This window comes from Ixodes scapularis, unplaced genomic scaffold, assembly GCF_016920785.2.
Source record: "Ixodes scapularis isolate PalLabHiFi unplaced genomic scaffold, ASM1692078v2 PGA_scaffold0__279_contigs__length_252992795, whole genome shotgun sequence".
NCBI lineage: Eukaryota > Metazoa > Arthropoda > Arachnida > Ixodida > Ixodidae > Ixodes > Ixodes scapularis.
In genome coordinates, this window is record NW_024609835.1 from 241,598,035 (window position 1) to 241,610,341 (window position 12,307).

General features: G+C 46.8%; 1 protein-coding gene across 1 annotated transcript in view; it reads right to left on the reverse strand.

Moving 5' to 3' along the window:
* Window positions 1-12,307, reverse strand: part of LOC121047831 (protein slit-like) — a 91,232-nt gene that overhangs the window by 5,004 nt on the left and 73,921 nt on the right. The window contains exon 2 of the mRNA XM_042294495.1: window positions 7,064-7,209. Coding sequence (XP_042150429.1) covers window positions 7,064-7,209 — 146 coding nt within the window. The remainder of the gene's footprint in view (window positions 1-7,063; window positions 7,210-12,307) is intronic.

Sequence of the window (12,307 nt, forward strand, 5' to 3'; positions counted from 1 at the left end):
ACAATTAAAAATGCGAAGAAGCTATTTTAGCGGTAATAGCTATCAAGTTGAAATAGAACACGTACTAATCCAGTACGTGTTCTCCGTTCCATAACTTCATGCTTCGTTCTTGTCTTTTGTTTTGATTGTTTGATCTTGCACGTATTATTATCATTTTGGTGTTTTGTGACGGTGATTCACTCTGTGTGCTTCATACGTGCCCTGTAATAGCAGTCCGCAACGCTCTACCTGACACTTATTTCTGTACATTATACTGTAAAATGTTCCAAACTTTTTATTCTGTCACAACACTAAGCAGTATTTGCACTTATAATTTAGCGCAAAGAAAAAACGCAATCGCGTTTTCCCATAGGAATGCATTAGCGGAAGTCAAATTTAGACTGGTTGCCGTCTGCTTCAAAATGCAACCGCACACTAGCGCCACCTGAACCTCTAGAGTTTATTGTAATAAGTCTATGGTATGGACAACAAGCCGCGCGCATTCGAGATATCACCAGGGGAATGAAGCTGTCGGCTACTTCCGCTTGGCGACATATATTTATGACGTACGTCCGGTCCGGAAAACTGCTTCCGATTGGCGTTCTCCCAGCGGGCGTTGGCAAACGTTATTTTGCTTCAAGCAATTATTATTCATATAACGTCAAATAGGCGTGTAGTTGTTTTGAAGTAATGAAAAGATTTGACGGTTGTTGTCTAACTTTCTCTTTCGCTCTATGAACTTGTCTGGGCGCGCTTTCTTTCTCTCCGAACTCGCGCCTCGAGATGCGCTGGCCGATGGCGCCGGGAAGTCGCTGGATCGTTAGGACGTGCGAGAGACGCGAGCCGGCGAGCTGCTTCGCTTCTAGGAGTATGGAGTCCGTCGCGGCGCGATATTCGTGCCACGAATCTCGCGCGCGGCTTTCTTTTCTCGTTTGTGGAAACTATGTTTTTGTAATGTGGTCAAGCATGGATTTTCGTCATCACCAAACCACCTGCTGTGCCAAGTGGGGAAATAATTACTGCCGAGAGCCGGGACACCAATGGTTTCGAGTTCCAATGGACGTGCGGTACGCTCTTTTGGCCTTCACCTCTTGCTTAAGTTTCTGGTTAAATGTTTGCAACAGAATCACAAAACCAAATCCTATCATTGTTTACGATTTCCCTATTTCACTCGCCGCTAGAATGATGTCAGTGTCATTTAACTGGCGACCTCTATGTAATATCAAGATCGAGCATATGCTCACTTCAAAAGATGGTGAACTATATGCGGTGAACTGTTTATTTGGGATTGATGTCAGCGACCCAGGTGTCTTCGCGGGGAGTGAAAATGAACCTAAATATTGTTCGATTAACTGAGGAGGAGCGATGGAGCGATCCGTACTGGTCACCCGTTTCGTTTAGCAGTGACACACTCCTAAATTTAAGACAGGTTCATGATGAAGACTCGATACCGAAGCGCTGAGCTTCTGTTTTTCTTAACCTCATTGCTTAATTTCCTTTCGTTGCAAGACACCGTTGTCGGCCTTTACTTACGCTTACTTATATAATCAAATTCGAAATGATTGTCCATTTAGCGTGGAGGCATCTAACTCAAGGAAAAGACAAACAGAGAGGAGATAAGAGTATTTAGTATCGCATTGTTGAACTTGAAGTACCGTTTTCTGAAAGAAGGCACAGAATACGCTTGCTTTTTCGTATGACCATGTCAGGCACGTAAAGGCCAATCAAGCGAGTAATTCAACCTTTTTTTCTAGGCTCCACGCCTGTGGCTGGACCGCGCAAGTCTTGTGAGTATACGCCCAGCAGCTCGAAAAGGATCACTAACCTACGGAGGTTTTATGTAAATTTGGGGAAGTGTCTCTACAAGGACGCACATCATCACCTTCGTCGCACGTAACCGTAACATTTTATCCTGTTTGGTAGCTCATTTTTTTAATTATTGTGTGCAAAACAGTGCGAAATTGCTTCTGTACTTTCCACTGCCTGATGAATAAAAATTAACCCAAAAGAACAAGCATTGCATATTTTTTGTGTATGTGTCACTTTTGTCGTTTTGCTAGGTTTGCTGCTGGTCTCGCGTTTCAATGCTGGCTTGTGTGCGTTTCAACGTACATTAACCAGCTGGGAAACGCGAAAACCCACCGCAAAGCAGCACAAAGCTGACAAAGCAACACGGATACAAAAAAAAAAAGGCTACAATATTTATTTTTAGTTCAGGTGGCGCAAGCTACCGCCCATCCATACAAGCACAATGGCGCTACCGTGCAGTTTCGGCTTTGGTTTCGCTGTGCCGCCATGTTGATTTCCGTACAGCCTCCGGATAGCAGGGGATTGAAATGGCGCTGCGGACTCCCAGGGTTTACCAGTTCGCGTTCCATGGGCGCTGTAGGAAGTTGCAGTCCTCTGATATCCCACCGCGGTTCCACCGGTCCGAGGCGCGAGGACCGCTCGCTCTCTGGTGGCTGACAGTTGTCCTGGTTTTGCAACATGCTCCTCCAATCTCGGGAGATGAAATCGGTGTGTTGCGATCTTTGATTGCTTTTTAATTCATAGGAAAATCGGCCGCCTGTCTTCATGATTTAGAAATTTCTAAGATACTTAGAGCCAGCAGTGTGAGTTATCGCCAAATTTAAGCGATCTCAGAAACCCCCTTAGGGCTACTACAAGGGGTTGTGTTGCAATTGCAGTATTCGAGGCAATTAGTACCAGAGGTCAGGCCAGATAAAAGAATTCGCAAATATTTTATGGTTTTATACATATGAAATGATAAATCTTCCTGTTTTTCACGCGATTTAGAAATGCGCGCGAAAACCGCACCGCCAGCTCTGCCCACAGTGGCGCTCAGAAAAGTGACGTAGTCATTCCAATCACGTGGTCACTATCTCGGAGCGTGGCCTTATAAGCTGACAGGTTGGGGCAATTTGCGTGCTCCTTGGGTCAATCGTACGTCGCTATTTGGGCCACGTGATCAGGCTTCGCACCCCTATCCAAACGCAGGGAGAGCGGGGTCAGGTGATGAAAGGGAGACGGTTGATTGGTCCAGAGAGCACGTACCTTCCACCGCACTGTCGGCTTAGAGCTCGACGGAGTATAGTGGGCGAGAAAACGACACGAGTGACTCAATCGACAACGTCACCCTTCTAAGCGTCATTGCGGGTAGGGCGTGCAGCGCGCGTTTTGCGTGCAATCTTTAAATCGTGCTAAGAAACATGCATAAATTTATCGATTAATTCCTCAAACACCATTACATTTTTTTTTATATTATCTCAACGGTCTGGCCTCTAATTGTAATTGCCGTAATTACTGCAATTAAAAAAGGACCCCTAAGACCAATCATTGAAAAGTTAGTTACCAGATTTTAGTTAATTAGTCAACTTATTATGACAGTTATCCTCCATCTAACGTCCGCCGAGGTCGATAAAAAAAATGGTGAAGACGGCGATCACCTGAACTTCACCCTTTTTCTTCTTTTCATCTGATCGAATTAAAATAAAACACCCTATATGGGGAGGATAGACGCTTACATAACGGATATATTTAAAAAAAAATACAACGCTATATCTTAGAAACACTACGAGATAATAGATCACAAATATAGAAAAAGATATTTAAGTAGCCAAATGCGTGAGTTTCGAAGCGCTGTGTTTTAGACAGAGAGAAAATAGTGCGACATTTCTTTAATGGAACAACACGCTGCAACTATAAAATGCTCCACCTAGATTTAATACACACACACACGCACACACACACACACACACATATATATATATATATATATATATATATATATCAATGATGTATTTTTCCATTGCACATTAAAGTTGCAGAACCTTTTTAACTTGGGGCATGGTTACAGGACTCTAGGTATTGAAAAAGAAAACTAGAGTAACGAATTATATCTACACGATAAACCTTTATACGAAAAATATGTTTAGGAAAATTGCGATGCTATAACATAAAACCACTACCAGATAATAAATCACAGATATTAAGTAATAATGTCAAACTATCCAGGTTTGTGCATAATTGACGCGAGATATATATTTCCTAGAATTATAAAAATTTATGTGAATATCAGGCTCGACCCCTTTCTTTATGAAAAAAATATAATTTTCTATCATTTGCGCTTTCTCTACCATGGGCCGTCAAAATCGTGAAAATGATAAAATTCCAAAAAGGTGTGCCGCTCTGATAGTCTCAGTTTTTTTTTTGTTTTTTTTTTTACTTTTTTATGAAGAAATAAGGAAAATAAATATATATATAATATCTTTAAGGCGAATTTTGATTGTTTTTTATACATCGGGATGTAACATATAACGATACACATAAAACAAGAAACAAAACGTCGACTGGACACGCGCGCATGATCTTATCTGAAGAGACCTTGCTGTCTTTCTGTAGTTTTAATTCAGCTACACTGAAACGGCAGAAAACGCCTCCAAGGTGCTGAAAACACATGTTCCAAGTTTCGATACTTTTCCAGTCACAAAACCAAACTTTGAACATAGGTTAGTGCCAAATAACTGTGGCTCTTCGTTCACTGTAAAATCCAACGGGGCTAACTTGCCAATACCGGGCGTTCATGAGAAAAGAAAACCACGTTTTTTGCTTCACTTAAAATAAACTACACATTGCAGAAATCTCAAGCTTCGTGACAATGGGACGATAGCGGTTAGGACAGATCGGCGAAAATTTGGGAACATGACATTGTTTAAATTGAAAGATAATTAATTAAAAGATAATGGAGAAAAACAAAATTTCTCAATTAGGCAACGTCCACAAGCTGAATATCGCCAAAACAAGAAATGACATTATGAGTTAAATGCAATTAATGCAAAGGTGGAAGCGAGCTGGACAAGAATGGCAATACTCATGCCTGGAGAAGGGGTACAAAGGCGACAAAAGACAAACACAAGTCTCCAAACACAGGTATAGGTGATTATAGTCACCTATAGCTGTGTTTGGAGACTGGTGTTTGTCCTTCGTCCCTTTTGTTCTCCTTCTCCAGGGATTATTATTTACATTATGAGCGACCTTGAAAATCATTTCAGTGAACAAAGCTTGTCAAGAAGAAAGGGAATATAATCTTTCTTTATTAGAAATGTTTTTTGGTACTCATATAAATGCCACATGCGTCCACAATCTTGGTTTTTGTTTAGACAATACTAATTTTAGCAGACTATAAAAAAGTCATTGATGCAAAATATAAATATTCATTACAAAATTTCGACCGTTCTCAATTGTAGCGATTGGAGGGCTAAATAAACATTTCGTGAAAATAATTGCGCTACATGTAATCTAAGGCAAACTACTTCAAGCGAAAAAAAAATGGCTGCCCCCTGATTGCATTTGATGATTTGCCTCATATAAAACACTGCGGTAATACCTCAGCCGCACGGTAAAATATAAGGTGATTTCCATCGAACTCCATTTTATCGGCCAATCGGCGCTTGCCACTCCAGGCGCAGCGCGGTGTACGCGCAACGAATCACGAATCACCTTCACAAGCTGATTCGGCGCTCACTTGATAGGGACTTTTTAGCAAACCGTTACCGCGTTCCGGACTACCGGAGCCGCATGAAGCATGCTTTTAAGCGCGCGTCTCGCGGTCACGGTATCGCTCCGGGCACGGGCTTAAAAGCATGATTCAAAGGCTTTAGTAGTGCGCTTCGCTGAACACGACACCGGTTCGCTAAAAGTCCCTATTACCGTTCGATGAAAAACTCATTAAATTTTACTGTGCGGTACCGGCTGCCTTCGATCGTGCAGCGGTCACTCCTAATTAGTCCGCTTCGCGGGCACGCTCTGCCATTTTTGGTGAGTGCATTTCATCATGCTCCATCCTGGCGGTCCGTTTACAGCAAACATAATTCATTGGTCTCTTTAGCCTTAGCGTCAAACCGCGTCCCATGAAATAGTGCATGCAAATATAAAACAACCCTGGAGGCATGCCGTCAGCTCCCGTTCCGCAGTGCTGACATGGACGAGTAGATAATTGAAACTGAAAAAAACGGGTTATTGGGGCGTATTTCGAGTGAGGCTGACGGTGACCACACAAGGCGGGTACCCGGACAAAGAAAAACTGAAGGAAAAACAAAAGTCAGGATTGACGTCTTCCGACTTTTGACGCCCCCTGCCCCCCTACCCCAGCTCCGAGTGGCAGCCATAGGAACAACGTCGTCGAGAAGATTAGGTGACCTCGCTCGGCTCTAAGCCCTCTAATGTCAGTGGAGAGAGGGAGAGGAAGCATCCTCCGAGAGAGCATACGGGGACCTACACGTCACCCCTAATTACGCCACTAGGAGGGGGACCAGGAGTGACCCTGAAGAATGGGGGTGAGTTGAGGGGTGCCAGATATGCCAATATTTATCTTTTTTTTTTCTTTTTTTACACAACATAAAGGCCCATTCACTCTCTTGCGACCGAGTACGACCGAGAAAGACCAGACCGGCTTTTAAGCCTCTTGCGACGTCTTAGGACCGGATGCGCTGCAGCGGAGCTGGTCCTAAGAAGTCCTAGCGAAAACCCACGCATCCACTACTCTCCGTCGGGCCAGAATTTGTCAGCCCTTCAGCAATTTCTAAGCGTTTTACACGTGTTTTCTTTTTCATGAATTGAAATGGCCTACATCGGCCATTCAAAAATCGCGACTGACCCATTAACCAATCTGTCTGCATCGGATGCAACAATGGTGAGCGGAACACCAGAGGTCAGCACTGGAGGATGCAGGTATGGTTGCCCCATCTTCGATAGGTGATGTTCAGCTCGCTCTATTTAACAAATAGTATCGGTAGAGCTCGCCCAGCAACTTAAAACCAGCAAATTTAGGGTTGTATTAGTTTTACCTTGGCCGAACGGCACCCCTTGTTTCTCAGATCTCAAAAAAGGAACGGTGGGAAAAGTGCGCTCCGGTATGGATTGCGCGGTCACCTATCTGTCCCTCGCATAAATTTCTTGTTGCAACCGTAATTGCCATCAGCTTTATATGTTTAAAGCATATGAATCTATACTTCCAACATTTACGGCATTGACGCTATCACTACCATTCGAAAGTGTGGCAGATCGTCGCATGCTTCATCCTTACCATACAGGTCCACGTATGCGACGCTCTTCAGCGGAGCTAGGCTTTCCTCGCTTAAGGTGGTGATGTTGTTTTCGCCAACGTTGAAAAAGTAGAGCCTTGGGAAGCCCTGGCCGATATCTCGTGGAAGAAACGTCAAAGCGTTCGACCTGGGAAAACAAAAAAAAACAAAAAACACCACTTTTGTCACATAGTTTCGACGTTCAAATATTTTTGGTATGACGGCATAATCGAAACTTTCTTCCCATTACCTCTCAATGTCTCTCATTGCCCTCCCCTCTGCCCGTGCTACTCTTTTCTCTTTTATGTGTGGATAACATTTACGGCAGGATATTTCTCCTTTTTACGTGTATCCACTGCAGCAACCCGATTTATTTGCTTATAACAGTTCTTTTTTATGTGAAGCAATCCGTCCAATGTTTGTCTAATTAAGCCTCTTTTGCTGCCTATGTGCAATCAAGCGAATTCTAGTCACGGTCGCGGTAGTTTTCTGTCAGTTCCCACCCCGGACAGTTTTGAGCTGGATGAGCATCGTACCGGCGTGCGTTCAGTGCCGGATGTACGTTAAAGGGGTACGGAAAAAAGATTTAAATATTCAAATTTTGTTCGGAAATGAGTCAAGCATGACGTATAATAACTGTAAATGATAATCGCACGTTTGTATTTTGAACGCCTGGCTATATTTTTTGTTCCAAACGGTGCACTCGAGCCAGCACGCGCGATGCGTCATGGGATACCCGGCGCAAACAAAAACAGAAAGAAAGGATTCCCCGCATTCGTGACGTAGCAAGGCTGGCGTGGTTATGAGCTTTGCGCTTGGTGGCGTTGTCGGCGTTGTGTGGGTGTCAATAGCGTGAGCGCATTACAACCGAGCCGTTCGAGTACCCGTGGGGTGACAAGCGTGTGGCTGGCCCAAGGAGCACGTAGCTTCTACAACGCTGCCAGCTTAGGGCTGAACGGGGTGAGGAAAGCAACTTTTGGTCGAGTTTTGAGCGATGGGCTAATCTCCTAGGGGGAGAATGGCTGTTTCCGGTTTCACGAACGGGGGTCCGAGAAGGTGGGGAGTCCTTCCATTCCGTCTTCTTGGACGGTTTGGTACAATGCGCGATTTGTGAAGGCCCGTTCACACTCTTGAGACCGAGCAAGACCGACAGAGACCAGACCGGTTTTTAAGCCTCTTGCGATCTCTTGGGACCTGCTCCGCTGCAGCTCATCCAGTCCCAAGAAGTTGCAAAAGGCTTAAAAAAACGATCTGGTTTCTCTCGGTCTTACTCGATCGCAAGAGTGTGAAAGGCGCTTGAGTTGAGCTAGGGGGAAAGCTAAAGGCACGTTCACACTCTTGCGACCTCTGAAACCTGGGTTCCTTAAAACTTCTTAAACCAAAGAACACACTGGCACCATCTATTGGGACGCAGTGTAAACTGGGCGGTCCGGCATATTTTTTTTTTTTATTTCTTGCGCATTATCCTTTCTTTCTTGGCTCGAAAAACTTTTGTCAATGTTATAAACGAGCCTTTCTATGGGTATTACGCACATTTGACCTCGGAAATCCCGCAAAACCTTCGCTCTTGTGAAATGCAGTTCCAGGGTCACCGCATAGATGGCGCCACAATGCCAGTGTATTCCCTCATTCTAAAAACATTTAAGAAGTTTTAAGAGATTATAATGCAAATAAATGCAAAGGGGCAAGCCAGCTGGACAGATCTCGTCTCTCTCAGTCGTACTCGGTCGCAAGAGTGTGAACGGGCCTTAAGAAAGAAAATGGTTGGAATTGCAAAGGGCGGCGCTGCTCCAAAGGAATCTGCTGCGTCACTACTACGTAGCAAGTTACCCAACGTTGCTAGATTTTCTCCCAAATAGGCTCCGCACTCATCCATCAGGTGCACATTGAAAGATCGTTGATTTAGCTTTAAAAATAATTTTGTTGTGCCTTTCAACGGAAGACTGGTGTTTTTAAGGTTAGGGTGCAACAAGCAACACATTCAAGCTTGAAAATCAGTGCTGGAATTTCTTTTCCCTACCCCTTTAGAGGCGCTAGATTAGCGGTCGTACTGCACGGCCTAATTGTTCACCTAAAGCGGGGGCATGAAACGCACCTTGAGTAAATTCCGCTCTTGGTTTTACTCAAGAGTATCCCCAAGTATACAGAGAGAAAGTGTTCCAAAAAGCGTCTCTGGCGTATCGAGACGCAGAAAGGAGCACACCAATCTCAGAACAAGCGACACTTTACCCGCCAAGTACGCACCTCACTGGGTGAAATCGGAAGAGAATCTAAAGCGAGTGGGCGCGTCTGGAGGGTGAAGAAATGCGCAGGGTGCGTAAAAAGGGCTTCTGGTCAAAACGTCCATCGAGGCAAAATGTTTATCGGGTCAAAATGTCCAACAGGTTACGGGAGACGCGTATCAACATGTCTGTCGAGACGAAATGTCCAATCAGGTCGAAATATACACCGAGTCAAAACATCGATTTACGGTAGATGAAAATATCCAATAGGGTCAAAATGTCCACCGAGTCAAAACGTCCATCGGGTCGAAGTTTCCACGGAATCAAAATGTCCCTCGGGTCCTTTTTTTATTTTCAAGCTCTGAAAACTCACTAAAATATGTTCTGAAACAGGGTTGACCTCGGAACCCAGAAAACAAAAATGACTGAGAGCTCCGAAACCAGAATATGTGTGAAAAATGAAGTGGTCTTTGAAATTTTATTTTTTAATATACACGTTCCGTGCCACCCTTCACTCGCTGCTTGACCAGTTGACCCAGTGACAAACTGCCCAATAACGAATTCCACCATGTGACCAATAGTGCTGCTACAAGTTGCGCTTTTACGAACTGTCTTTCAATAAACGCCTCGCCTCCTCCGCTGTGCCAAGTACCGTAGAGGGCGTGTATTCGCAATGAGCTACGGGGCGCCCTCTAGGGTGTACGTAAAAAGGGTGTGCATGAATAAACGGGGGCTTTTTCCGTCCGAGCACTCGGAGCGTCAGCTGTGTCACTCTTTCCTCCGCGGCCCTCGGCTCTGGCCGTCACCTCGGCCGCCTCGGCTCGAACCCGCCCACTACATGGTGTCAGAAGTGGGGTGCCCTGTTCTCGCAGTTCGACATGGCTGCTAAGGACGCTCCGGTTCCTACCCTTGTTGTCGCCAGTCTCCGGAGTCCGAACCCGTTCTTCATCAACGATGCCGGCGAGTGGCTTCCGTGGTTGCAGCAATTCGGAGACTACTCCTTCGCCACCGGCATGCGCGTGGCGCCGGACGAGACCCGAGTGAGGACCCTCCTCTATTGCATGGCTCCACGGTCACGCATCGTCCTCAGTTCGCTGGTGTCCAACGAAGAGGCCTACCAGTCCTAGGCAGAAGTCACACGCCGGCTCACCAGCCACTTCGTGCACCCCATAAACGAGGTGTACGAGAGCTCCCGGTTCCACAAGCGGAGGCAACGGCCAGGCGAGACCGTCGACAGCTTCTTCACGACCGTTCGGAACATGGCGCGCAAGTGTAACTATCCGTCACCACCCGCTGAAGACTGCCTTGTTCGCAACCGTTTCGTCGTGGGTTTGGCGGATTCTCGTCTCTCGGACAAGCTGTGCCGCACACCGAGCCTCTCCCTGGACGACGCACTGGTGCAAGCCCGTCAGCACGAAGAAGCCGAGCGAGAGAAGCAACTCCTGTCCCTCACAGCTGGTCAACCGACAGCGCACGCGGGCGCGGCGACTTCGCGTAAACCCGTGCAGCGCGCACGCGCACGGGACCTCAGACGGGACTTTGGCAACTCTGGTAATTCTGGGTCATGTGACAGGCCCGACAATTCTCGAAACAGCAATGTTCGAGAAGCTTCTAGAAGCAGCCAAAGTGCGCAGTGCCTCTTCATGCGGTCACGAGTATCACCGACGGTCGGAGTGCCCAGCTGCGAAAGCGGTATTTAACCACTGCAAGAAGTGAGGCCACTTTTCGTCAGTGTGTCGCTCAAAGAAGCGCCTTCGTTCCGTGGAGCTCCACTCCGTTGCGGCGGTAACTCGGAACGGGCGATACGTTGAGGTCCAGGTCAACGGGCGCCCTCTCTTCTTCAAAGTGGACTCTGGCGCCGACGTTTCGCTAGTTCCGAGCTTGTTTCCTGGCTGCCCAGTTGTCCTCGACGAGCCACGTGGCGAGGAACTTTTCGGACCGGGGAAACAACCCCTGCAGGTTTTCAGCACCTTCTCTGCGGCGCTGTCTTGGCGAAGCAGACACGTCAACGAGCGCTTCTACGTCGTTGCTGGACAGGAGCTGCCCCTTCTCGGCTATCCCACTATCGTCGCCCTCGGAGTTATCAAGTTTGTCGGCGCAGTCTCAGCGGCCCGGACCGCCGCTCTCCCGGACGCGTAAAAGCAAACCATATCCCGTACAGCACCTGACCACCCCCCTTGTCACGTGACATGACGTCACATCCGCTAAAGCAATTTGTCATGTCACGTGACCTGACGTCACTTCCGCTCCAAATCGAAACCAGTTGTTTTATTGGTTAGCGAATTGTCACGTGACATGACGTCACTCGCGCCGCTGTGGCAAGGTAAACATGGCGCCCGCCGCCGCCTGAAGCACCGAAGGCTCGACTTCGGAAACCAGCGGTAGGCGTTGGTAGTAACCTTGCTTCGCTCTTATCAAGCGACGAGTTGAGAACGCTAAGAGAAGTACTTGCGCTTTTTACGCACTCCTGTGCAGAAGCACGATGCGAGACGTCGCGTACTGCGGGCGTCGCGTAGTTGCGTCACCAAGTGTTGAGTCCCTCGCGTCACCGCGTTCACAGCGTTTCAGCCGCGACTGCGTCGATCGCGTAGGCTTCCCGTCAAGCGTTTCTGGCTTCAGCCGCGACTGCACCGATGATCGACCGTGTAGGCTTCGTGCCACTGATCTCTATTTTAGTAGGCTGGATGGCGGATCGGGAGCCCGTCGGTGTCGCCACCGGCGGCCATTGCTTGACAGTGACACCAGGCAATACACGCAAGTCTATGGGAGAAACGCACAAAAGTAAGCATATCGAAGCGTGTACGCTGTGCTCGGAGGCGAGTATTTTATGGTGCGCTGCGATCCTTATGTTGGGTGTTTGGAGATTGAATTGGTATTTGTAAAACGTCCAGTCGCCGAATAAAAAAAAAAAAAAAATCAAACGTACCGGAGCACCTACGGCTGAGCTGGCAAGCTTGCTCTTCTAGTGGAGTAAACAAAGGAGCTTGGCGTCAATAAGACCGTCCTTAGAAAAGCCCAGAAGTT